This window comes from Monodelphis domestica, chromosome 1 (assembly GCF_027887165.1).
Source record: "Monodelphis domestica isolate mMonDom1 chromosome 1, mMonDom1.pri, whole genome shotgun sequence".
Lineage (NCBI taxonomy): Eukaryota > Metazoa > Chordata > Mammalia > Didelphimorphia > Didelphidae > Monodelphis > Monodelphis domestica.
This window is the reverse complement of record NC_077227.1, coordinates 737,030,138-737,054,554: the sequence shown is the minus strand read 5'-3', so window position 1 is coordinate 737,054,554 and position 24,417 is coordinate 737,030,138. Positions and strand designations below refer to the sequence as shown.

At 61.2% G+C, this 24,417-nt stretch overlaps 1 protein-coding gene across 1 annotated transcript; it reads left to right on the top strand.

Annotated features, from left to right (window-relative positions):
* LOC130456824 (cytochrome P450 26B1) lies at positions 1-22,265 on the top strand. Its single transcript, XM_056814060.1, has 6 exons — positions 1-887; positions 5,308-5,532; positions 17,254-17,529; positions 17,888-18,043; positions 19,047-19,328; positions 19,796-22,265. Exons 1-6 carry the CDS (start codon positions 684-686, stop codon positions 20,186-20,188), a joined length of 1,536 nt encoding a protein of 511 aa, XP_056670038.1. The 5' UTR covers positions 1-683; the 3' UTR covers positions 20,189-22,265.
* The last annotated feature ends 2,152 nt before the right edge of the window (positions 22,266-24,417 follow it).

Sequence of the window (24,417 nt, the reverse complement as noted above, 5' to 3'; positions counted from 1 at the left end):
AGTCGGGGGGAGGTCCCCGCACTCCCCAAACCACCATCTCCCCTTCTCTTCGCCCCCCAAATTTTGGGGCTCTCCGGTGATTTGGGGATCTGGGGAGACGTCGTCTCCCTTCCTCCTTCATTAGACTTTTTATTTTTTTCCTCGGAAATTGGAATTAAAAGCAAACCCTTTGGGCGAATCGATTGCACTTTAATTTTTCATTTTTGCTCCATCTCGTTTTTTCTTTTTCTTTTTTTCTTTTTCTTTCTTTTTTTTGCCTTTCCCCCCGGAGCTAGGGGGAGGGGTCCGCCAGCCCAAGTTTTCCCAAGTTCACCAAGCGTGGTGCTTGGAGAGGGAGAGCGGCGAACTTGAGCGCTTTGTCCTTAGTCCAGTCCCCGCCCCGGCCCCCTCAGCCGCCCCCACCCCCGATAAAGGAACACAAAACAAAGTTACACTTTGAGTGGCCTCGGCTCTTTTTTTAGGCAGATTTTTCCCCCCTTCCAGGCCCCCTCTGAGACTTCAGGCTCGCTCTCCCCAGTCTCACCTCCCTGCCTTCTCTGCATCTGGGGAGTGAGTAGGGGACCTCACCGCGCAGCCCCGTTTCCGGCTCCATCCTTTCCCTTCGCTCCCCTCCCCCACCGCCTCCCCTCCTCTCTCCCCTCCCTCCCAACCACTTTGAGCCAGCCAGCGAACCAACCAAAAATATGCTCTTTGAGGGGTTTGATCTGGTCTCGGCTCTGGCCACCTTCGCCGCCTGCCTGGTCTCCGTGACTTTGCTCTTGGCGGTGTCCCAGCAGCTGTGGCAGCTGCGCTGGGCAGCCACCCGGGACAAGAGCTGCAAGCTGCCCATCCCCAAGGGCTCCATGGGCTTCCCCCTGATCGGCGAGACGGGTCACTGGCTGCTCCAGGTAAGGGCGCGCGCTCGGGCACCCCTCCTGCCCGATCTCGCCTCGGAGACACTCGGGAGTTTGGGATTGGGCTGGGGGGCTTCGGGAAGGCGATTCGGGCCCCTGCGGAGGAGGGAGTCCGGGGCTGACAGGACAGCGCAGGTGGGAGGGTGGCTAGAGGTAAGGGGGCACTGGGGGGCTCCGGGGCAAAGTGCTTCTCCACTTGGCAGCCTCCTGGCACAGTGACGGGAGGTTCGATTGACCGCTCCGGAGTCCCTAGCGAGCCGGGGAGGTTCTGGGACCCGGTGCTGGGCGCAGGGGAGTCTTCTTGGCCGTGGGCGGGGGAGCGTTCTAGAACCTCAAATCCACTCATTCGTGACTTCTCCAAAATCCATCGGAGGGAGGAGGACAGATGTGGCCGATGGGCACAGCTGGACGGGGCTGTGTGTGCGTGTGCCCAGGTGTGAGTTCTTCAGGGGGCGAGCTTGTGGCTTGTGGCTGGCCGAGGGGAGTCCCCCTGCCTGAGCCCTTCGCTCTCTCTGACCCACCTGCCTAGTCTATGCCTCTTCGGCTGCTGTTTGGTCCCCAGACCGCGGCAGCGGCGCCTGGGCTGGGCTGGGCTGGGCTGGGCTGGGGACGCCGAAGAGATAGAGAGGAGGGAAGGGAGCCTCGGGCCAGCCTGCCGGGCTGGAGGATTTACCTCTTTAAAGAGAGGGCCGGGTCCTGGCCGCTGGCTCGGCTCGGCTCGGCTCGGCTCGGCTCGGCCAGGTAAAGCCCGAACTCGGGGAGAGAGTGAGTCTGGGTGTGAGTAGTCGGCGGCCGGAAAGGAAAAGTGACAAGCGGGGGAAGCCCGGGGCACGAGGCGGCTACCTGCTTGGAAAAGTTTCCTCTGTTTATTTATCTTTTAAGAAGGAATCGGAGGCCGCCGAAGTTAGTTAGGGCGGTCCAAGGAAGACCTGGGCACAGAAGGAAGCCGCTGCTGCCCGTGGCCGGCCGCGGAGCCCCGTGGGTGCTCCTGATTCGGGCGCAGAAATCCCTCAGCCCCAAGAGCCTAGGGGTGCCTGGGGAAGCCCGGGACCGCACCCCGAGGTGTTGTGGAGATGAGCCTGGAGGAGTGCGAGGCAGTAGCTATTACTCTGTGATGCCCCCTTGCCGCCCAGCTCTCCCACTGAGGCGGGGCAGTGGGGAGTGGGAGCTCCAAGACCCAAAGAGCAGGGATGCGGGAGGAAAGGCGACCTGAAACCAGCAAGCCTGTAGATGGCCTCGCTAGGTGCGGGGAGCTCTGCACGCCCAGGGAGAGAAGAATTTGGCTTAGAACAGCCCGGCCGGGGCATTTCTCAGGTAGCCCGGTGGGGGAGGGGCCCTCGGCCCTCTCGGCCAGTCGCCAAGGGTGGGGGCACCCTCCTTGACTCCCCTCTTCTTTGAGTTGGGGTCGTAGGTGGGCGCTCCCGCGCGTTTGACAATTAGGCCACCCGGGACTGGCGGGGAGGCGCGGCAGGCTCCCCTCCCCCGCCTTCTCTCTCTCTCCCTCCCACCTGGGCAGCGCAGAAAGGGTTAACGGCGGCCCGCTGGGATTTTGTTGGCCGCGAAGTTAGGAAATACAATTTCAAAACCCACAGAGGCTGCTGCGGCTGCGGCGGCGGCGGCGGGCTCCCTCCGCGGTCGGCCAGGGCTGCAGGCACGGAATCACGTCCCAGACTCTCCTGTCCACCCCCCACCCGGGTCCAGGCGCCCCCAGCCCCACTGGGGGGAATCCCGCATCCCGAGCGGGGGAGGGGCGGCGCCCTAGGGGTTAACGGGCGCCCGGTGAATCGGCCCTTTATGTTTTGGGGGCCATTTGTCAGCTTTTTACGGGGGTCCCTCCAAGGGCTCTCGGTTTCCACTGCGCGCCATCTAAACAGAGCCCCGGGCTAAAAATACACCCTTTCTGTAGAAATTGGACTCGCGGCTGGAGTGGCCGCCCCGCTGAAAGTCCTCTTTGTGGAGGCAGGCGCTGGAAGCGGCGGACAAATAAGTCTTTATTAATGCCACCAAAAGCGCACTTTAATTAGGCTGGAGCACATCAGAGGCCCGGAGCTGGCGAGGGGAGGCGCCCGCGGGAACCTCCCAGCTAGCTCGGGCGCGGGGACAGAAGACAGGGAGCGAGGGCACCCCGAGGCCCCCCCCCCACCCTCTGCCCCCGCCCACGCGGCTTCTCCTCTTAGAAAGGGATCGCCACCCAGGCGATTGCGAGGCAGCGCACAGTGGACGGGGGCCAACACCTGGAGGGCCGCCAGCCCTCCCTCGGGGGGCCCAGAAGCTTTGGGCCCCCAACTTCTCGGGGGCCCTCGCTCTCTCCCTCCCGCCCTCGCTCCCCAGACGGCTCCGGCGCGGCGGAGCGGCCTCGCTTCGCCCCTTTGCGGAAGGCCATGTGGAAAAGTGATTGAGAAGCCCTGGCTGGGTAGGGAGGCTGCAGCCCAGACTGGAGCCGGGGTTCTAGACGAGCGTGCCTGTGCGTGCGTATGTGTGTGTGGAGGGGGTGGCGTGTGTATGGGAGACAGACACACGGACCCACTTGGGGCCTCTTTTTCTCCAGGAAAAGTGAGCAGGGGGCTCCCGGGGGTCGCCAGGGTGTGGGGAAAGGAGCGGGACTTTTATCCAACTCCTCAACATTGGGGCCAGGAGCCCCACCCCGGGCACCTCAGCGTGGGTATGTGGGGAGGGGAGAGAAAGGTATAGACAGGTAATTTCCCCCGGGTGATCGGGTGGACTGAGTGTGAATGGGGGGGAGTGGGGGGGGCTGGGGAGCCAATAGCTGCCCAAGACAGAAGGCTAGAAGAACCCTGCTCCCCCCGCAGTCCCCCGCCCCTCGGAAATCCCGGAGGGTTTCCTGTCACTCCGAAGGACCCCCCCACCCCCCTATCATCACCCTCCCCAGCTCCAGGCAGCCCGGTCGGGGTCGTCCCAATTTACTGGTCGCCACCCCCATAGCCCGGGCCCAGACGGCTGGGATCAAGTTACCTGCCGTCCCCGCTAGCGAGCCCCGCACCCCGCCCCGCCCCGCCCGGCCGCGTAATCGCCCCCTAATTAACCCACAGCCGACAAAACCACTTCTGTGTCTGGCTTCCGCGGCGCGCGGGCCCGCTCCGCCCCCTCCCCCTCTCCTCGGCTCTGCCCCCCCCCCCCCCCGTTCCCCCCAGCAGGGGCTGCTCGGGCCGCCCAGTCCCGATTCGCTTCGGATCCGCCTGGGAATCCCGCCCGGCGGCGGCCCCGGAGCACACCTCGCTCTGCGGGTTCGGTTCTGAACGAAATGTCTGGGGGATTTCAGTGGCCAGAAACCACCCCGGAGCCCGCCTCCGGCCGCCAGCCGCCCGCCACCCTCCGGAACGCGCCGGCAAGACGGCGGCTGACATCATAGTCCGAGCCCGAGAAAACATTTACATTTTATATAGATCCACAATCTATTTGGCCGGGCGCAGGAACCCCCGCCCCACCCCCACCCGCACCCCCTCCCCGCCCGCTCCCGAGCGGCCGCCGGGGGGGGGGGGGGAGGGGACCATGCGAGGCTATAAATAGGCGCTGGCCATTGGCCATCCGGCGGGGAATCGCCAGCCCGTGGATAGGAGCCTGGAAAGATTTATTCTAAGAGTGGATGAGGCGGGTTGGGTCGGGCCGGGGATGGGGGGGGGGGGGGGGAGAGGCAGGCCTTCGGGCGGGGCGGGGCCACTCGGGTCCCTCTGGGGCTCGCGGCTCCGCACTTCGCCCCGTACAGCTTGGAGAGCCGTAGTTAAAAGCCGGGGGCCAGGGGAAAGGGGGGCTCAGAGAAAATATTATCCGACTTGGTGCCAACGGCTGCGCGTCTCCACTTATTACCGCGGAGCTTATGATGTCTTTTCCAGTCGGTGTGTGAAAAAAGCAAATAAGACGTCAGTGATAGAGAGGAGAGAAGGCCAGGGAGGGGTGAAGGGCTGAAGGCAATCCTAACGGAGGCTCTCCCTAGTCCCTAACAGTCAAGGGGGGCGGGGCAGTGGAACCCCCCAACACACACACATACCCTCTCAGATGCCCCAAGTTCAAATCCTGCCCCAGACATTTAGTAGCTCTTGGCCCTGGTGGTCACTTAACCTGTCAGCCTCAGTTTCCTCCTCTGTAAAATGAATAACATCTAAGGAGCCACGAATCACCTGAGGTGGCGTTTGTAAAAGATCTGGGGAGCGTGAAGGTGTTCTCCGAGTATTCCCCCACCCCACCTTGCCCCCAGCAGTGTTAGAGTGGCTCCCGATCCCCATCTATCTCGGAGGGCCTCAGTTGCCTCCCCTGTAAAAGCTGGGATTGGGCAAGATGGTCCCCGAGGCCCCTTCCCGCCCTCGATGCACCAAGCTCCCGCCCCACCGCGTTTCCCTGAGTGCCCTGGAAATGACCTGCTGCCTGTCATGTGTCCCTCCTCCGCGCCCCGCCCCAGGGCTCCTGCTTCCAGTCGTCCCGGAGGGAGAAGTACGGCAACGTGTTCAAGACCCACTTGTTGGGGCGGCCCCTGATCCGAGTGACTGGCGCGGAGAACGTGCGCAAGATCCTTATGGGCGAGCACCACCTGGTGAGCACCGAGTGGCCGCGAAGCACCCGCATGCTCCTGGGCCCCAACTCGGTGGCCAACTCCATCGGGGACATCCACCGCAACAAGAGGAAGGTAAGGCTGCGGGCGGGCCTCGGCCTCTAGCCGGGACGCTCAATTTTCCGTTACCTTGCTTTCATTTTCAGTTTTCCGGACCTCTTATTTGCCACGCCCCTTTCGCTCCTCCCCCAGCCAATCAACCTGAAGAAAGCTGATCTCGCTCTATCCTCGCACCCCCTTCCTTCTCGGCGCCCCCGCCCCCCATTAGGAGGGGCGGGCGGGGGTAGAAAGGGAAATCGATTCAAGGCCCGCCCTGCTTCTTGCTACCTTGGGCAAATCCATACCTTTCTGGGCCTCAGTTTCCTTTTCTGCAAAACAAAAGGTTTGCCTCGGATGGCTTCGGGGTCCTTAGCAGCTCCAGATCGGAGATCTCCGGAGAAGCGCCATCTGTATACACGGCTATTATTAATGAGGAGGAGGCGCTGTCCAAGCGCTCCCCAGGATTCTCGGTCCCGGGCCCCTTCCCGCTAGGGAAGGCTCTCACCCGGCCTGCTCCGCCACCCCCCGCTTCCCAACCTGAGGCTCGTGGCGCCCCCTGGCGGTCTGTGGGACACCAGGCCTTCCCTAGGCCCCCCCCCCCCCCCATCTGTCAGCCGCCGCTATTTGGGTTCCGCCAGCACCTCGGGTGGGGCCGCCTTTGGCGCTTTGGCGTCTCTCGCAAGGAGCTGGGGGTGCAGCGAGGAAGGGGCTGGGGGGATGGGAGCGGGGTGGGGCATCTTCTGACCCCCCCTTCCACGTTCGGGGTCGAACCTGGAGACACAGCTGGGAAGTTCCGAGAATAACAAACTGGAAACATTGAGTTCCATTCTGGGGTTCCACTGAGGAATTTGCAAGAGCCCCGCTGGGCGGGGAGTGGGGGGGGGGGGCGGGTGAGCAGAGGATCCTCACCTCCTGCCGCAGAACGTGGGCCCTTAAGGAAGGCTGCGGGGTGGGGCAGCCCAAAACCCCCGCCCCGACTTTCCTGGCTGGCCCCCAGGGCCCGAAACGGGAAGAGACAGCGGAGGAGGGTTCTGAGGCTCGGCGTTCCCCAGCCGCAGGGCCACGCTCTCCCGCCTCCTTGTGGCTGCCTCCTGGTCTCCCCGGGGTCCGCCCCGTGGCACGTGCTGTTTGAACTGCAGTAACCCCAAAGCTGAGGCCTGAGCGCCGCCCCCAGCTTCCTTTCTTAAAGCTGCCAGGGAGATGGCTGGCTGGGCACGCCCCCACTTCCCACCTCCACATCCCTAGTTCGGGGGTCACCTGGCCCGGCAGCTGGGGGAGAGGAGCGCCTTGTAGTGGCCGCCTCCCCCTTCCGAATAGGCCCCTCGATCGGAGACTGTCGCCCAACCTCCCCTCCCTCCGCCTTGCCGAGGCCTTGGTTTCCTCATCAGCAAAACTAGCTGGCCTCCGAGGCCCTCAGGGAACGAGTGTGTGAACACAGCCTACTGTGTGCCAAGCACACAGTGCCAAAGTGGGACCGGATCTGCCGGCCTCCCCTGAAAATGTTTGATTCTGTTTGGCCTTCATTGCCATCATTCACTGGAGCACTAAAGATTTTATTAAGGCAAGAGGGTGCTGCATGACCCTGGCTAAGTCATTTAACCCCCTTCTGTTACTAAGGCAGAAAGTGAATTGGGGGGGGGGGTTAAGAGGGAGAAAGGGAGAAGGAGGGAGGGAGAGAGACAGAGGGGGGAGGGGAAGATAGGAAGAGAGGAGAGGAAGAGGGGGAGAGAGGCAGAGAGGAAGAGGGGGAGATAGAAAGAAAAGAAGGGGGAGAGAGGGAAAGATGGAGAGAGAGGAGAGACAGAGTAGAGTCAGAGACAGAGAGAGGGGAAGAGGGGGGTGATAGGGAGGGAGAGAGAAAGGAAGAGGGGGAGAGAGGAAGAGAGAGGGAGGAAGAGAGAGAGGGAGGGGAAGAGAGGGAGGGAGAGAGACAGAGGAAGAGGGGGAGATAGAAAGAAAAGAAGAGGGGGAGAGAGAGGGAAAGATGGAGAGAGAAGAGTCAGAGACAGAGAGGGGGTGATAGGGAGGGAGGGAGAGAGAAAGGAAGAGGGGGAGAGACAAAGAGAGATGGTGAGAGAGGAAGGGGGGTGGGGTGGAGAGAGAGAATGAGAATAGAATGAGAATGAGAATACTGTGTGTCAGGTGCTGAGGAAACAAAGTATACATAAGAGGATACTTAAATAATCAAGGAACTTCCCAGTAGGGAGGTGTTGGGAGGGAGGGAGGCTAGGTGATACATCTACACTAGCTATATATAGACATGTGTATATACCGGATATTTACATAGAAAAAGACAAGATTCCTGGAATCTGAGGAGAAGGGGAAGGGAGTCCTTCTCCATCCCTTAGAGAGTGGTGAATTCCTTTCTCCAGCTGATCCCTTGTAGGTTTCTCATTTGTAAGTAGCTCTTTGCATGCTGTCTCCCTCTGTAGACTGACTTTTGTCTTTCTTTGTAGCTTCCCTGCTTAGCACATAGTGGGCACTTAAATGCTTGTTCCTTTCCCCTTGCTGAGAGTTGTACTGGGGAAAAACAAACTTGCTGAGATCCTGGAGGCAACATGACTTTGGAGTCAGGATCTGAGCTGGAAACCCACTTTTCTGCCCTGAATGGCCTGGGCTAGTGCAACATCTCTGAGCCTCAGTTTCCTCATTTGTAAAATAGAGACCATGCTAGTATCTCATGGAGTTGTGAGGAGTGAAAGAAACCACGTTTGTAAAGGCCTTGCAAACTTTAAACCTTTGATTGTATTTTTAACTTGATTACTCAGGCAGTCAGGGGTTATTTGTCTGCTGTCAGCATTCCCCTAAGTCCATCAAATCTCACTGATTCTGTGTGTGGCATGATATGTCCACAGAGAGGACACACACATAGATTAAGACCACAGAACTGAGGTGGATAGGACAAGGACTTTCCTTCCTTCCTTCCTTCCTTCCTTCCTTCCTTCCTTCCTTCCTTCCTTCCTTCCCTTCTTTCTTTCTTTTATCCTTCCTTCCTTCCTTCCTTCCTTCCTCACTTTCCTTCTTTCTTTCTTTTATCCTTCCTTCATTCCTTTCTTTCTTTTTCCTTTTCTTTCTTTTCTCCTTCCTTTCTTTCTCTTTCCTTCTTTCTTTTCTCCTTCCTTCCTTCCTTCCTTCCTTCCTTCCTTCCTTCCTTCCTTTTTTTAACCCCTGACCTTCCCTCAATCAGTCCTGTATATGGGTTTCAAGGCAGAAGAGTGGTAAGGACTAGGCAATAGGGGTGAAGTGACTTGTCCAGGGTCACACAGTTAGGAAGCGTCTGAGGCCATATTTGAATCTAGAACCTCCTATCTCTAGGCCTGACTCTATCCATTGAGCCATCCAGCTGTCTCCCCACATCCACCAAAGTCATGCTTCTGGTAAGTAGAACCAGGATATGAACCCAACTCATTCTGATAGACTCTCCAGTTTACTAAATGCATAAGAGATGCATTACTGAAGGGGAAAGAGGACCCTCAGGAAATAAGGGCCAACTTCCTGGAGAGGGTGAGTTTTTGGACCATTGAAGAGCCTCATGGGTCATCTTTTAAAGACTCCCCTAGAATCGAGAGAGCGCCCAGGGCTGGGCTGCAAAGGATCTCATGGGGCCTCCTGGACACATGCGGGGGGGGGGGGGGTGCCGCCTTAGCTTCATCTGACTCTCAAGAAATGGACACAGAGAGCTCGGCCTGCCCCGACGTGGACTGGCTGTTGTGTCCTGGGCCAGTCCTTCAGCTCTGGGGGCCGAGCAGCTTTCCAGCGCCGGGATCGGGACTTCCTTAGCCCTGAACCCTCCAAAGGATGCTTTCCAAGCCTTGGGTCCAGTTCATAAGATTGTAGAGGAAGCCGGGCCTTTGGCACTTTTGTCATCCAAATACTTTCCAAAATTCATCTCTTCAGGCCAGGGAGGTGGCTCAGTGGACAGAGAGCGAGGTCTGGAGGCAGGAGATCCTGAGTTCAAATTTGGCCTCGGGTCCTTCCTGGTTGTGTGATCTTGGGCAAGTCACTTAACTCCAGTTAACTCATCCATGGTCAGTCCTGATTCCCAGTCAGAAGCTAAGGGTTTAAAGACAAAAGAAAGAAAAAGAGTTTGTGGTCCAAACATTCAGCGCCCGCCTCAGAACTGAAGGCAGATGGCGGGGACTCTGGGAGCTGGATCCCTGCAGCCCCAGCCCTCAGAGCAGCTCTTCCTCTTCCTCCACATTTCCCCTCCCCCTTCTCTCCTCTCTGCCCACCTTGGCCTGCTCCTCCCTCCTCTTCCCCTCCCCTTGGACTCCCCTGCCCTAGCTCAGCCTGAGGTTTCCCCCAGTGAGCCTCCTGGCTGGTCCTCGAATCATTCTGAGGGCTCCCCTCCCCCTCCCCCTCTTTGTCCTCCCTCCCTTCTCCCCCTCCTCATCCTTTTCTTCCTCCCCCTCCTTCTCCTTCTCTTCCCCTCCTCCTCTCCCTCTTCCTCCCCCTTCTTTCCCTCCCCTTCTCCTCCCCTTCCTCCTCCTCCCCCTCTTCCTTGTCCTCTCCCTCCTCCTCCTTCTCTTCCCCTCCTCCTCTCCCTCTTCCTCCCCCTTCTTTCCCTCCCCTTCTCCTCCCCTTCCTCCTCCTCCCCCTCTTCCTTGTCCTCTCCCTCCTTCTCCTTCTCTTCCCCTCCTCCTCTCCCTCTTCCTCCCCCTTCTTTCCCTCCCCTTCTCCTCCCCTTCCTCCTCCTCCCCCTCTTCCTTGTCCTCTCCCTCCTCCTCCTTCTCTTCCCCTCCTCCTCTCCCTCTTCCTCCCCCTTCTTTCCCTCCCCTTCTCCTCCCCTTCCTCCTCCTCCCCCTCTTCCTTGTCCTCTCCCTCCTCCTCCTTCTCTTCCCCTCCTCCTCTCCCTCTCCCTCTTCCTCCCCCTCCTTCCCTTCCCCCTCCCTCTTGCCCCCCTCCCTCCTCCCCTCCTCCTCCCCCTCTGAGTTGCCTCCATCCTGGGGCACCCCAAATTCAAGCTTCCAGCTCGGTGGCTGGCCTGAGCATGTTGGGGGCGCCGCCCGAGCCCTGGCATTGGGAGAAAGCCTGCGAGTCTGTCGTCTCGGTGAACCCGGATCCCCGGATCCTCAAGAGCCGAAGGCGGCCTCCCAGGGGCTCCTCGGCTCGGCTCGGCTTTGGCCGCTTTCGGGGCGCCTCTCTGGGCTTCCCAACTGCCTTCGCCCTCCGGCTGTGCCGGGACACCCCGGAGCCCTGGCTGTCGGAGTAGCCCTTGGGGGGGGGGGGAGGAGGAGGAGGAGGAGGAGGAGGAGGACAGAATGTGCTCGGCTCTAACCAGGGATCTGGGAGGGAGGACGGACGGGCGGTGCAGCCTTGCTCTCGGCCCATCGAGGACACTTGGAGGCTTCTGAAGGGGGGGGAGGCCGCAGCCGCCCCCCAGACAGCCTCTCCGTCCTGCCCCGGCCCTATGTGGCAGGCTATTTTGGGGGCAACGGAAGGGCGGAGCCTCGGCACCCCAAAGCCAGCAGGCCCAGCGTGTGCCTGGGAAGGAGCCTCCGTTTGCTCCTCCGGAGAATGGGGAGTGGGGGGGGGCAGCACCTCGGCTTCAGGCTGGGGGGCTCCGGCAGGGGTGGGGGGCGGCGCTGTCGCTGTCCTTCACCCACAAAGTTAGTTTCTCCAGGCACGAGAGGGGCCCAGAGATAGGCAGGCGATGAAGGTCACTGGCAGAGGCTGAGCCTCTCCTCCTGTCTGGGGCCTCCCCCGGACTTGAGAGGCCCGGGCGGGGAGGCGGCCTTCGCCTGGGGAAACTCCCACCCTGTGGAGACAAAGGAGGCTGCCCCTACCCCCGGACTGCAGGGAGGGCTGCTCTGAGGGCTGGGGACCCTTCTGGGCCTCTGACTGCCACCCAAGAGCTGCGCCTGTTCCTGGGCGCTCTGGGCTCCGGAGGCAGGGAGGCCGGCATTCCAGTCCTGACTGCTTCCTCCTGTCAGGGCGCTTCCACCAAGCTTCTCCCTCTGCCTCAGTTTACTTCTCTGCTAAATGGCGGGGTTGGCCTCAGCCTCCCAGGCCTCCATCTGGGGCGTCTCTGGCCTAGGAGGCCGAGGGATCGAGCAGACAGAGGCCGGGGTGTCGGGCCCAGCTTGGAGATGGAAGGGCTTGTAGAGGCTGCTGACAGGGGAGGAACGGGAGGCTGTGGCAGGTAGAGGTGCAATTCTAAGCCACATCCTTTCCCTCAGAGGAGAAATGGCCTGACCAAGGTCTTGGGGCTGACCATCGAGGCTCAGAGGCCTTCCGGGTTGTCCTGTGACCCAGAGAGGGCAGACATCGCCCCTTTGAGAGCATCCCGGGGGGCCGCTGGGCACCTCAGTGGATTGAGACCGGAGGTCCTGGGTTCCAATCTGGCCTCAGACACGTCCCAACTGGGCAAGTCACTTGAGCCCCCTGGCCTAGCCCTGCCCGCTCTTCAGCCCTGGAGCCAGCACGCAGCATGATGCTGAGAGGGAAGGGGAGGGTTTAAGGAAGGAAAAAGAGCATCTTCCAGTCCTTCGTAGGCAAGTGCTCCCAGCGCAGGTGTCAGCAGGCCTGGCCTGGCCCTACGCCATAAGCCGGGGGACAGAGGAGTAAACTGAGGCAGGCAGAGATGGAGGGCTTGGTCTTGTTTGAGCGCCCGTCTCCCGCTCCCCAGCTCTGGGTCCTGGGCCGCCTTCCTCTGAGAACGCGCCAACACGGACGGCCCACTGTGTGGGAGTCCAGAGGAGGGAAATCAGGGGGGCCTTCCGGAGGAGGCAGCCTTGGAGGGATCCTCCTAGCCTGAGGAGTTGAGCTGGGCTTGGACAGGGGAGGCAGTGGGGGGGGGGGATCCTGGGGATCCCCAGCAGGAGCAGAATGTGACAGGCCGTGTCTCCGCCCAGTCCTCTCTCCCTATTGTTCTTTCCCCGGAGGATGGGTCTCCTGCCCCACCGTCTCTGGGGGCTGGCTTCCTCCTGGGGGTTCCTGGCCATCTGCCCCCCTCCAGGGGCAGAGCCAGTGGGCATGGCCTGGGCTTGTCTCTCAGTCTCTGTAGGCCTCAGTTTCCCTTTCTGGACACCAAAGGCTTTGGGTCCACCTCGGGGCCTTCGTCCACTTGCATGAAAAGTGAACGTTTGGGGGCGACGAGGATGTGGCCTGTGATGAGGCCCAGGAGGAGAGCAGGCTGCAGGCCTGCCCCAGACCACCCTCGAGGGTCCCTGGGACCCTGGGATCTAGCTCATCCCCCTCCCCCATTGTACAGGTAAGAAAACGGAGGCCCGGTCCAAGGAAGCGTCCCTAGCAGAGGTGGGGTTTGGACCCAGGCCTCTGCCGGCCTGAGCTGGGATTCTGCCCGGCCTCCTCCTGCCCTTGGCCAGGGTCTCCTGTGCTCCGCATCCCAGGGCTTTGTGGGGGGAGGGGAGGGGAGGGGCAGAGGGGGGAGGGGGCCCCGGCAGCCAGCTCGGGCTCCTGAGGTTTGCCCAGCTCCTGACCCCGGGGTGGCTGATTCAGACTGAGGCCCACAAATGCCAGAAACCCAGGACTTGGGCTCAGCCCAGACCTCCCTTGGGTGTGGCTCTCCTCAAGGAGGGCGGCCCTTCCCGAGCCATTGATGGTTCTAAGAAATGCTAAGCTTGGTTAGCTCTGGGCACGGAGCCCTCCAGGTCTGCAAGGCCAGGAGGCTCCCGGAGCCTGGGCTGAGGCTGGAATGTCAGCTTGGTGACATAAACACCCAGGGCTCACCGAGGCGGCCTTCAGAGCCCCACGAGCGGACTTGTCAGAGGACGGCAGTGACTCGCCCAGGGTCACACAGCCACCTAGAAGCAGAGCTGGAATTAGGACCCAGGCAATGTCTTGTCTCCTACCTTGGGCGAGGACTCTTTTCCTACCCCCCTGTACAGTCAGGGCCCCGACTACCCTGGCCTGGGAGCACAGTTCAGGCAGGCATGGAGTCCAGGGTTTGGAGGATGCCCCACAGCTAGGATGCGCCCAGGGTTCTGGCTCTGGCTCTCTTGGTGTCTCTGTCTTTGTCTCTCTCTCTCTCTCTCTCTCTCTCTCTCTCTCTCTCTCTCTCTCTCTGTGTGTGTCTCTTTCTCCCCTTCTGTCTCTGTCTCTCTCTGTCTCTGTCTGTCTGTCTGTCTCTCTCTCTCTGTCTCTGTCTCTCTGTCTCTCTCCATCTCTCTCTGCCTGTCTCTCTCTGTCTCTGTTTCTGTCTCCCTTTTTCTCTTCTCTCTCTCTCATCTCCCTCCTCCCTCCCTCCCTCCCTCTCCTCCCCAGCAGAGGAGGCTGCTGGGCCTGGCTGCCCCCCACCCCTTCCGCTACCTTTGGTCCCAGAGCCTCCTTCGATAAAAGGAGAGATTCATCCAGCCATCACTAGGGGGAAGCAGGGGCTTGGAGAGGGGAGGGCTGGCTGGGCAGAAGAAACACTGAAGGAGGGCAGTGAGGGGCTCAGCGCTTCTCCCTGTGCCCAGAACGGTGCCAAGACAGCAAGTGAGCCCGGGAGGTTGTCCCTGGGATGCTCCCGTCGGAGTCCTGGGCTCTTCTTGGCTAGCGGTGGGAGGGGGATGTCAGGGCACGCTGGAGACCTGGGCTCCCCGCTGGTAGCCAGGGGCAAGTTCCTGCTCTGCTCTGGGCCTCTGGAAGAGGAGGGAGCTCAGGAGGCCTTTGTGGAGCAGCGCCTGCCCTTGAGCAGCTTCCGCCGTGCCGTGCCGTGCCGTGCCGTGCCGGGCCTCGTGGCAGCGATGAGGAGTAACGGATCCCTGCGGCCGGATGGAGGTCAGAGGAAGAGCGGCTCCTCTCTAGAGTTCTTTCCGGCAGAGATGCCGGACAGGCTGGCCGTTTCCTTCTCCGGCTCATTTGATAGAGGAAGAAACGGAGGCGGACGGGTGGAAGGGACTCGCTCAGGGTCACCCAGCCAGGAAGTGTCCGAGGCCAGGTCGGGACTCCGCAGCAGGCGTCTTCTTGACTGCAGGCCCACCTCGCTATCCATGGTGCCTCCTAGGGAGAAAGAGCTCCGTTTTACAGAGGAAGACCCCGAGGCAACCCTGGGCCGTCCCCAAGCTCACAGGATCCTGGATCCGGAAGGAACCTCAGAGGCGATCCAATCGGAGCCCCTCATTTTACAGAGGAGGAAACAGGAGGCTGGGAAGGCCAGGACTTGCCAAAATCTCACAGACAGTGTCTGGAAGAGGATTTGAACTCGGCTCTTCTGGCTGGAGTCCATGATTTTGCTGCTGTTCGTCCATACGGCTTCCCAACTCTTGAAGGGGAGGTCCGAGTGTGGAGCCCAGGAAGCTGGTAGTGAGCCTGGCCGGGCCCGAGGCAGGGTGGGGCATCCTTCAGGCCAGGGCGGAGTGCTGGGCACGGGGCACCCCTGGAGGAGGGGGAGGGGTGATGGGCGAAGGTGGGGAAGGCTCTCGGGTCACCAGGGGCTCTGTGGGCGCATGAAGCAGGGAGAGAAGGAGGCGGCTCCTCCCGGAGCCCTCAGACCCTCCGGCCTGGCCCAGAGCCGGTGGGGGAGCCTCTCTGGCTTCTCCTTCTCCCCTTCTCTCCCAGGGTGCCCCCTCCGGCTTCCCCCCTCCCCCCGGCTCAGAGAGGCCCCCTCAGGGCGAGGGTCTCCAGTGGGGTTTCCCATCCTGCCTGCGTCCTGCCGCCGTCCCGCCGTCGCTCGTCTCTGCCCGGGGCTTCCAGCCACATCCCCGTCGGGCGTCCTTTACAAGAAGCGTGTGGGGACCCCGGCGGGATGGTCGGGGAGGCCGAGGACCCGGGTTCCAATCCCGGCCCGGCCCATTCCTCTCAAGTCCTGGGGGTCAGAGCGGCCCCCAGGGCGGGTGAGGAAATCCTCCCTCTCCTGGGGTGAGCCCGTGGGGGGTGGGGGCCCTGCCCGGCTCCCCATCCCTGGGGGGGCAGACCCCTACCCGCCGCCCCTCCGCCCGGCGGGCCGCTGGGCCCGCTCCTTCCTCCCTCCCTCCCTCCCACCTCGGCAGCCGCCAGCGACTTGGGTATGAAAGTGCTATTGTGAGGCCTGGCTGGGCCGGGGAAGGGCCAGGCCTGTTATTTCAGCAAAGCCTCTGGGCCCGCGGCCCGGCCATTAGCCATGCACGGCTCCGGCCAGGAAAATGTTACCTTCTCCTCCTCCGGCTGACTGCAGGGGAAATTCTCAAATTTACAGTTTGTGAGGCGGCTCTGTCTGGGGGGGCTCCTCGCGCCCCCCCGCCGGCCGGACCTCGTCCCCCGGAGTAAACAAGCCGCCCCTCTCATCTCTCACGCGCCATGGGCGGGCGGGCGTGTGGGGAGCCCGTGGGGGGTGGAAACGGAGCCGGCCTTGCCAAGAACGGTTGGGAAAGACAGAAGGGATTAAAAAGGCCTCTTGTGTGAGGGTGGCGGGCCAGGCCAGGCGGCGGGGTCGGAGGTCATGCGGTCCATCCCTCTGCCTCTTCGAGGCCACCTCGGCCCGCCCCCTCTCATTGGACAGACGAGGAAACGGAGGCACAGAGGCTGAGGGCCGTGCGAGGTTATACGGGGAGAGGAGCCCGCCCGCAGCCACGTCCTGGTCAGGAAGTGCAGCCGCAGCTCTGAGGCCCCTCGAAGCCCCCTGCCAACGCCGGGATCATGCAGAGCCCCCAGACTCCCCTGTGCCCTCCCCCACCACTGGTGGACTCTGTACGTTGTCTGTGTGCGCATACACACTCACGCTCACGCACACACTCAGACACATGCACACACGCTCATACACACTCATGCTCACACTCATACACATGCACACACTCAGACACATGCACACACTCATACTCACGCTCACACTCATACACATGCACACTCACGCTCACACTCATACACATGCACACACTCATATTCACGCTCACACTCATACACACACTCAGACACATGCACACACTCATACACATGCACAGTCATGCTCACACTCATACACACACACTCAGACACATGCACACACTCATACACATGTACACACATGCACACTCATACATGCACACTCACTCATGCACTCATACACACATGCACACACTCAGACACATGCACACACGCTCATGCACACTCACGCTCACACTCATACACATGCACACTCATACCCATGCACTCACACTCAAGTATGCACACAATCCCACACACAGTCTCACTGGGGCCCTGAGAGGTGCACCTTGTGGGTGCCGCATCCCCATTTAACAGAGCGGTAAGCTGGGGCTCAGGTGGGCCAGATGGCACAGATGCTCCTGGCGCAGCCTTCCCGCCTCCCCTCAGGGGCCCAAAGCGACTGCTGGCCCCCCCAAGCCATTTGGGCCCCAGAGAGGGCCTGGTTCGGGGCTCTTCTGCGCCTCTCCTTGAACAGAGAAATTCCCAGCCCCGGGACTGGCTCAGCAAAGGGAGGGGGAGCTGCTGGCCCTCCCTCAGGCTCCGGGGCCCAAGGCTGGCTGCTGCGGCCCTCATCTTCCAGGCCTTGTGCTCTCCCGAAGTGCACTAGCCAGCAGTGGCCGGTCTGGGCCTGCACCCGGGAGGACTTCCGGAAGGTTTGTGGGGCCGAATCCAAAGAGGAGCCGGACGTCCTGCTCCATAGGGGCGGCTCGTCTTCCCGGGCTCTGATCTGGCCTCAGCCTGCCCGTGGAGGCGTCCCTCTGCCTTGTCTGCCTCGGTTTCCTGCTCTGTGAAATGAGCGCGGCGGCCAGAAGCCCCCAGGGGGTCCCCAGTCAGAGGGTGCCCAGCCAGAGGGGCTTGGGGGGCCGTCAGGGAGCCGAGAGGGTTCCCCAGTGGCCGCTGCGCCTCCACAGAGGGCCTCTCCGCCTCCTCCAGGTCTTCTCCAGGATCTTCAGCCATGAGGCCTTGGAGACGTACCTGCCCAAAATCCAGCTGGTCATCCAGGACACGCTGAGGGCCTGGAGCAGCAACCCCGACGCCATCAACGTCTACCAGGAGGCCCAGAAGCTCACCTTCCGGATGGCCATCCGCGTCCTCCTGGGCTTCAGCATCCCCGAGGAGGACCTCAGCCAACTCTTCGAGGTCTTCCAGCAGTTCGTAGAGAATGTCTTCTCCCTGCCCGTCGACCTGCCCTTCAGCGGCTACCGCAGGGTGAGTCCCGCCGGCCGGGGGCCCTCCGCTAGGTGCAGAGGAGGCTGGGAGGAGGGAGGCCGGGAGGAGGGACGCCCCGAAAAGGGCCGCCTGGAGGAGGGCCGCCCGGAGGGGAGGAGGGAGGCCGGGGCCAGCCCCGACGGCTCCCCTATGGCGGACCCATTCTGAGGACAGATAAAAGATGGGGGGAGGGAGCGGGTCCGGGACTGAGGCTGAGGGTCTTCTGGGCGGAGCTCGTGCCTGCATCTCTCTCAGGCTGCGGCTGGGCGGAGCCTGGCTGCACGTGGCTCCTCCCCTGGGGGCGGGGCTTCCCTCTCTCCCGGCCTCGCCCTGACGGAAGGCTTCCCTGCACTTCTAGGGCATCCAGGCGCGCCATACGCTGCAGAAGGGGCTGGAGAAGGCGATCCGCGAGAAGCTGCAGAGCACCCAGGGCAAGGACTACTCGGACGCCCTGGACATCCTCATCGAGAGCAGCAAAGAGCATGGCAAAGAGATGACCATGCAGGAACTGAAGGTGGGCCCCGCGGGTCCTGCGGCCTCTCCCCTAGCACAGGGGGTCCCGGAGGCTCGGGGAGCAGAAGGGATTCTCCCTTTGACAGACTACGATTACCTCGGTGGCAGGGAGACATTCACATTTGCAGGGGGGAAACTGAGGCAGGATTTGGATTCAGGTCTAGAGAGGAGGAAACAGGCTCTGGTGAGGCTCCATGCCTTGGCCAAAGCTTACACGGGTTGTCTGCACCAGAGACAGGATTAGCGCGGAGATCTCCCAAGCCCAGAAATCTGCTAGTCCCCCCACCCCCATTTTTCCATTGAGGAAACGGAGGTCCAGAGAGTTGAAACGATTGACCACCGGTATCTGGCATAGTTCAGGGCACAATACATGCAGGTTCCACAGAGGAATCAGAATTTGAACCCAGGGCCTGTGATGCCAGACCTAGAGAAAAGAGCCCTTTCTACTGGCCTGGGCTACCCCAGAAGAGGGAGCGGAGGTGCCAACTTGCATGGTGGGCTGCAGAAGGAGTGTCCTTTGACTGGCCGCCCTGCCTGGGCCTGACAGTCTAGGGATGGGGGGAGCCCCAGTGGTCATCTCTCCATCTGGCCCCCTGCGGCCGGCTCTCGCTCGCACCCCTCCTGTCCCCCCTTGGAGCTGGACCTTCTCCTTGTCTGCTCCCTCCAGACACCATTTTGCCCTTTAGAGTCTCTGAAACCTTTTAACCAGCAGGCAGGCGAGGCCGTGTGGGATAGAAACAGAGAGAACACCGAGCTGGGAGGGTTTGAGACCTGGGTTTGAATCCTGCTCCTGCCACTGTGAAATGGCAGGGTTGGGCAAGAGAAGGTCCAGGGTCCTGCCAGGTGCAGCAGAGCACAGGGGAAGGCAGTTGGGAACCAGATGGCTTGGTTCCCATCCACACCACTGGTGAGAGGCTTCAGAGAAGGCACAGGGGCCCCTCAGGCCAGCAGAGGGGTTCGGGGCTCCATGGACGCTTGCCCTGACTGTGCCTCCATGCCTGCAGGATGGGACCCTGGAGCTGATCTTTGCCGCCTACGCCACCACGGCCAGCGCCAGCACCTCCCTGATCATGCAGCTGCTGAAGCACCCGAACGTGCTGGAGAAACTGAGGGAGGAACTGCGTGCCAACGGCATCCTGCACAATGGCTGCGTGTGCGAGGGCTCCCTGCGGCTGGACACCCTCATTGGACTGCACTACCTGGACTGCGTCATCAAGGAGGTCATGCGCCTCTTCACGCCCGTCTCTGGCGGCTATCGCACCGTGCTGCAGACTTTCGAACTAGATGTGAGTGTGGGCCACTGGGGAGAGGCCAGGAAGACCCAGCCCTGCCCTAGGGAGCCCCTGGTCTGGTGGGGAGTCAAGCCCTGCCCTAGGGAGCCCCTGGTCTGGTGGGGAGTCACAGACGTGCCCTAGGGAGCCCCTGGTCTGGTGGGGAGTCACAGACGTGCCCTAGGGAGCCCCTGGTCTGGTGGGGAGTCAAGCCCTGCCCTAGGGAGCCCCTGGTCTGGTGGGGAGACCCTTAGGGGGCTTCTGGTGAGAAGAGGGCCATTTGGAGCCTCCTCGTGGCCTTGGACTTCCTTGGCCGCCAGCTGTCTCCAGGTGCTTTGGTTGAACCCAGCGGCCTCCGGATTCCAATCCTGCTCTGGCACGCTGGGCAAGCATGTGCCCTTTCTCGGCCTCAGTTTCCCCTCTGCCCGATGCGTCCCCCGGGATCCGTGCTCACCGCTCGGCCTGCCACCGTCTCTCCGCAGGGCTTCCAGATCCCCAAGGGCTGGAGCGTGATGTACAGCATCCGGGACACGCACGACACGGCTCCCGTGTTCAAGGATGTGGACGTGTTCGACCCCGAGCGCTTCAGCCAGGCCCGGAGCGAGGACAAGGACGGCCGCTTCCACTACCTGCCCTTCGGCGGGGGCGTCCGGACGTGCCTGGGCAAGCACCTGGCCAAGCTCTTCCTGAAGGTGCTGGCCGTGGAGCTGGCCAGCACCAGCCGCTTCGAGCTGGCCAGCCGGACATTCCCGAGGATCACGCTGGTGCCCGTCCTGCACCCCGTGGACGGCCTCAGCGTCAAGTTCTTCGGGCTGGACTCCAACCAGAACAAGATTCTCACCGAGACCGAGGCCATGCTGGGGGCCGCCGTCTAGCGGGCTCCCCGGCGGTGCCCCCTTCCCACGGCTGGGGGGAGCCGGAAGGGAGCGGGGAGGGGGCTAACGAGGAAAACCTGTGTCGGGCTGGGGGAGCCCCGGAGGCGAGGGGGAGGCCGGAGGGGGACCTCCTGTCCCGTGGCAGTGCCCAAAGGGTCATCCGCACGGCGGATGGGGGGCTGGGAAGGTCCGTCCCTTCGGTTCTCTGCCTCCCCTTTGCCCTCCGTAGCCCCCCGCAGCCCAGGCCCTCCTCCCTTCCTGCATGGGCTGGAATCCGGCCCAGCAGCAGCCCGCATGCCCTTTACAGTGTTAACGTGTGGTGTGACAGTGTTCTGTGATGTTGTACGTTGTCCCCGCCCCGCCCGGCGCCCCACTTGACTTCTGTTCCCCCACTCCGGGTCTGTAGTGCAGGGAAGGGAGCCCCCACTTAGCGCATCCCCGGCCTCCACCCCAATTCTCGGAAAACAAGACCTGCCCTCCCCCGCCACGTGCCACTGCTCAGGCCAGGCTTGGGGGTTCCCCCGCAGCAAGGCATTCTGGGCGATGGCCTGGAGGAGGTGAGCCCGTTGGGACGTCAGAAGTCACCCATTGCTGCTATCCTTCCTCCACGTGTTGCGCCCACCCCGCGCCCCAGCACCCACCCTTGAAGCCCAACAGCCTTGAGCCAGACCCCCTCCGCCCCCGCCCGCCCGCCCGCTCCTCTATTTATTGCTCGGCCCCCGAAGGCCTGGAGAGGTCCCGGCTGCCCCGGCCCTCTGCCTCCCTGCGGGAGAGGGAAGAGGAAGAAGCGGGGTCTCTCCTCGATGCAGCCCTCGTCCCCCGATCCACTCTCTGGCCCCCTCGCTGCGGATGGAGGGCTGTGGCGGGTCAGCAAGCCTTTGGGGGCCTCCTGGGCCCCCCTTCTTCCCCTCCCTCCCAGTGACTCTGGGGGGGGCGGATGGAGGGGGGACGTGGGAGGAGAGGAAGCCGAGGGTCTCTGGCTCTCCCTCGGGTCTCCCTGACTCCCCTGGCCCACTGGCCTCCACTCCAGGGGCCAGCAGAGAGGAAGGAAGGGCAGGACCGAGCCGCCCTTGGGATGGGGCTCGAAGCCTTCCTGCCGGCGTAGAGAAGCAGGCCAGAGTCCTCCCTCCACACTGGGCAGGGGACCGCTAGGAAGCCTCCTCCAGATGGCGAGAGCAGGCGGGAAGGGCCGGCCGGGTTTCCCTTCCCACCCCTGCGCCTGCCTCCTGGTCCAGCTCCTTTCCATCCCATCCCTGGTCGGGCGGGCTCCATCAGCCCGGACTTGGGGGTGCCCCGGAGCCCTGGCGAGCCTGGAGAAGGGGTGGAGCCTTCCTCAAGGGCTTCGCCGGACGGACGGCTGGTCCGAGAGAAGGACGAGATCTCTAAGCACCTAAACCAAGCTGGAAGAGAGAAGAAGCGCGCGGGCGATCGGGAGCGCCCGCCTGCTATGGGTTAGACCCGATGTGCCCCGACGTCCAGACGCGCGTGTGTCTTTTAGCACTAGACTTAGAGGGGGGCTCTCTGTCGCACACGCCTGCAGTGGGTTTGCAGAACGAAGCACTTTTGATGTGGGGGCCCTGGTGGTGCCGCCCCCCCGCCCCATCCCAACCCTGCCCAATTTGCTATAATATTATTTTATACACACAAAAGAAACCATTGTTTTGGTTGCAGAAATGTTCTAATTTGTTTTTGTCTGTCTATAAACTATTCTAAGTACTATTTTTGTTATAATTCAAAATAGATATTTAGTCTGAAGGGTTTTTGTGCTGTTAAATATTTGTTATTTAGTAAACTCTGGCCCCGCGCCATGATTGTAAACGTGGTTCAGAAATATTAATGTTGTTAGCGTGGTCTTGCCTTTAATATTGAGCAAAGAGCGCCCTTCCGTGGTTGCCTTTCGTGTCGTCTGTCATGGAGCTGGCGCTGTGTGTGTGAGCGTGGTCTCTGTTGTGTGGTTTAATATGTATATAATATTTCGTGAGATATATTCCCAGTGAATGTTGTGTGACGTGATCTCAAACATAATCCATCCATGTGGCTATTTTATAGACTTCCATAATAAAAAGAGGGGACTCTGCCTGGCCTTGCTTCTCTCTTTGGACTCTGCCTTTTCTTCCCTGGCGCCCCACGGGATCAGGGTGCGAGAGATGCCCCGTTGCTGTCTTTCCATCTGCCTGGGGAAGTACCGCCTGATGCGGCCCAGAATTGGTTCTGGGACCCCGGAGTTCGGGGGGCCCCAACACCAGTGGGGTCCCTCAGCGGCCACGAGACAAATGGGCTAACGGGGCCACATCCCCGCCTTGCTCTGCTGGAGCCCTTCCCCCCTGCCTTGGGCTCTCTCGTCCCAAAGCATGGGGTGCCTCAGCATCTTTTCCCCCCCTCAATTTGTCTCAAAGGCTCGGTCCGAAGCCACTCGTGTTTCGTGCCGCCGAGCCTGTGAGCAAAGAGGATGGTGGATGATGTTGTCATAGCCGGGACTACCGAGTCCTCCATCCTCTTTGCTCCGAGAGCCATCCAGGTCCCCACAGAGCAGCCCTGGCCCTCGGGGAGCTTCTGTTCCCCGGAGGGATACCACACAGGCCAGAGCAGCAGAGGCAGGGACCCAGGAAGCAGTCTGGAGAGGGAGGCCCTGAGTGCTAGGAGAATCTGGGGTGAGCCATGCTAGTGGGGAGTGCGTGAGCCAACCGTTGGTGGGCACGAGGGAGAGGGAGAGTTCCAGACGGGAGGAAGATGTGTGAGGAGTTTCCCCATCACCCCACTGCCAGAGGCGTGCCATGGAACTGAAAGCCAGAAGGGCCATTAGTGATCACTAGTCTAACTTCCATTTTACAGAGGAAGAAACTGAGTCCAGAGAGGGGAAGCCTGGGTTCATGTGGCTAGCAAATAACAAAATTGGGATTTGAACTCCGGTCCCAGTTGAAGTTGTCCTTCACACCATGCCTTGATCTGTCCAGAGTCCTTCCTCCGTCTAATCTTCCCAGAGCCCGTGGGCCTGTGACCCCTCGCTCTTCACAGTGGAACCTCCATGAAACTTCTCCTGGGGGAACTTCCCTGGCCCAAGTGGGGAGGAAGGGGCCCAGAGCTCAGAACATCCTAAGCAGGGGAGGGAGCTGTGATGCCTCCAGGTGGGCTGCTCCTCAGACCACGGTAGTCGTGGGAGAGATGTGGCAGGCTTCTTCCCAGGAAGGGGATGGCCGAGCTGAACCCAAGGGCTTGATGCTTTCACAAAGGAAGCACTCCATCCGCCACAGGGTGCCGCAGGACAATCGAGCACGCTCACCTTAATTCACCAGACACAGGACTCAACTCTGGACGGTTCTCTGGGCTGGGCATTGAGGGGCATCCCAAGGCTGGTGAGGACTCAGTTCCTGCTCTCCTGGAATTCTTAAAGAGGAGCCAACTTAGGGGGCAGCTGGGTAGCTCAGTGGATTGAGAGTCAGGCCTAGAAATGGGAGGTCCTGGGTTCAAATTTGGCCTCAGATACTTCCCAGCTGGGTGACCCTGGGCAAGTCACTTGACCCCCATTGCCTAGCCCTTAGCATTCTTCTGCCTTGGGACCCATACACTGTATTGACTCCAAGACAGAAGATAAGGGTTAAAAAAAAGTCAACAATCCAGCAAACATCTAAAAAGAGCCTACTGTGTGCAAGTAGTGGGGCTGCAAAGAGGAACTGGAAAGCCCCAGCCTTCATACATAGGCTGAAGGAGACAGCCTCAAGGGCACCAGGGTGTCCCAGAGAGGGAGACAGGAAAGAGGGAGAACATTCTCGGTGGAGGGGGACAACATGGAGGCAGAAGATGGAAAGTGGGAGATATGGGTGGCTCAGTGGCTCAGTGGATAGAGATTCAGGCCTAGAGGCAGGAGTTCAAATCTGGCTTTGAATTTGGTCTTGGACACTGACTAGCTGGGTGACCCTGGGCAAGTCATTTTACCAGAGTTGTCCAACCTTTACTATTTTTCTGCCTTGGAACTGATACTTAGTGTGGTTCTAAGACAGAAGATAAAAGTGTTAGGTTTGGTTTTTTTAAACCTTTCCCTTTTGTCTTGGAATCAATACTGAGTGTTGGCTCCAAGGCAGAAGAGCGGTCAGGGCTAGGCAGTGGAGGTTAAATGACTTGCCCAGGGTCACCCAACTGGGAAGTGTCTGAGGTCAGATTTGAACGCAGGACCTCTGTCTCTAGGTCCCCTAGAAGGTGAGAGTTTAAAAAGAAAAGAAAGTGGGAGGCAG

What these genes read in the sequence shown, in the direction of transcription:
- LOC130456824 (XM_056814060.1), top strand. Translation starts at nt 684, where the DNA reads ATGCTCTTTGAGGGGTTTGATCTGGTCTCGGCTCTGGCCACCTTCGCC. An exon ending in CGGGTCACTGGCTGCTCCAG is followed by an intron (nt 888 to 5,307) that starts GTAAGGGCGCGC and finishes GCCCCGCCCCAG; the next exon opens with GGCTCCTGCTTCCAGTCGTC. An exon ending in TGCAGACTTTCGAACTAGAT is followed by an intron (nt 19,329 to 19,795) that starts GTGAGTGTGGGC and finishes GTCTCTCCGCAG; the next exon opens with GGCTTCCAGATCCCCAAGGG.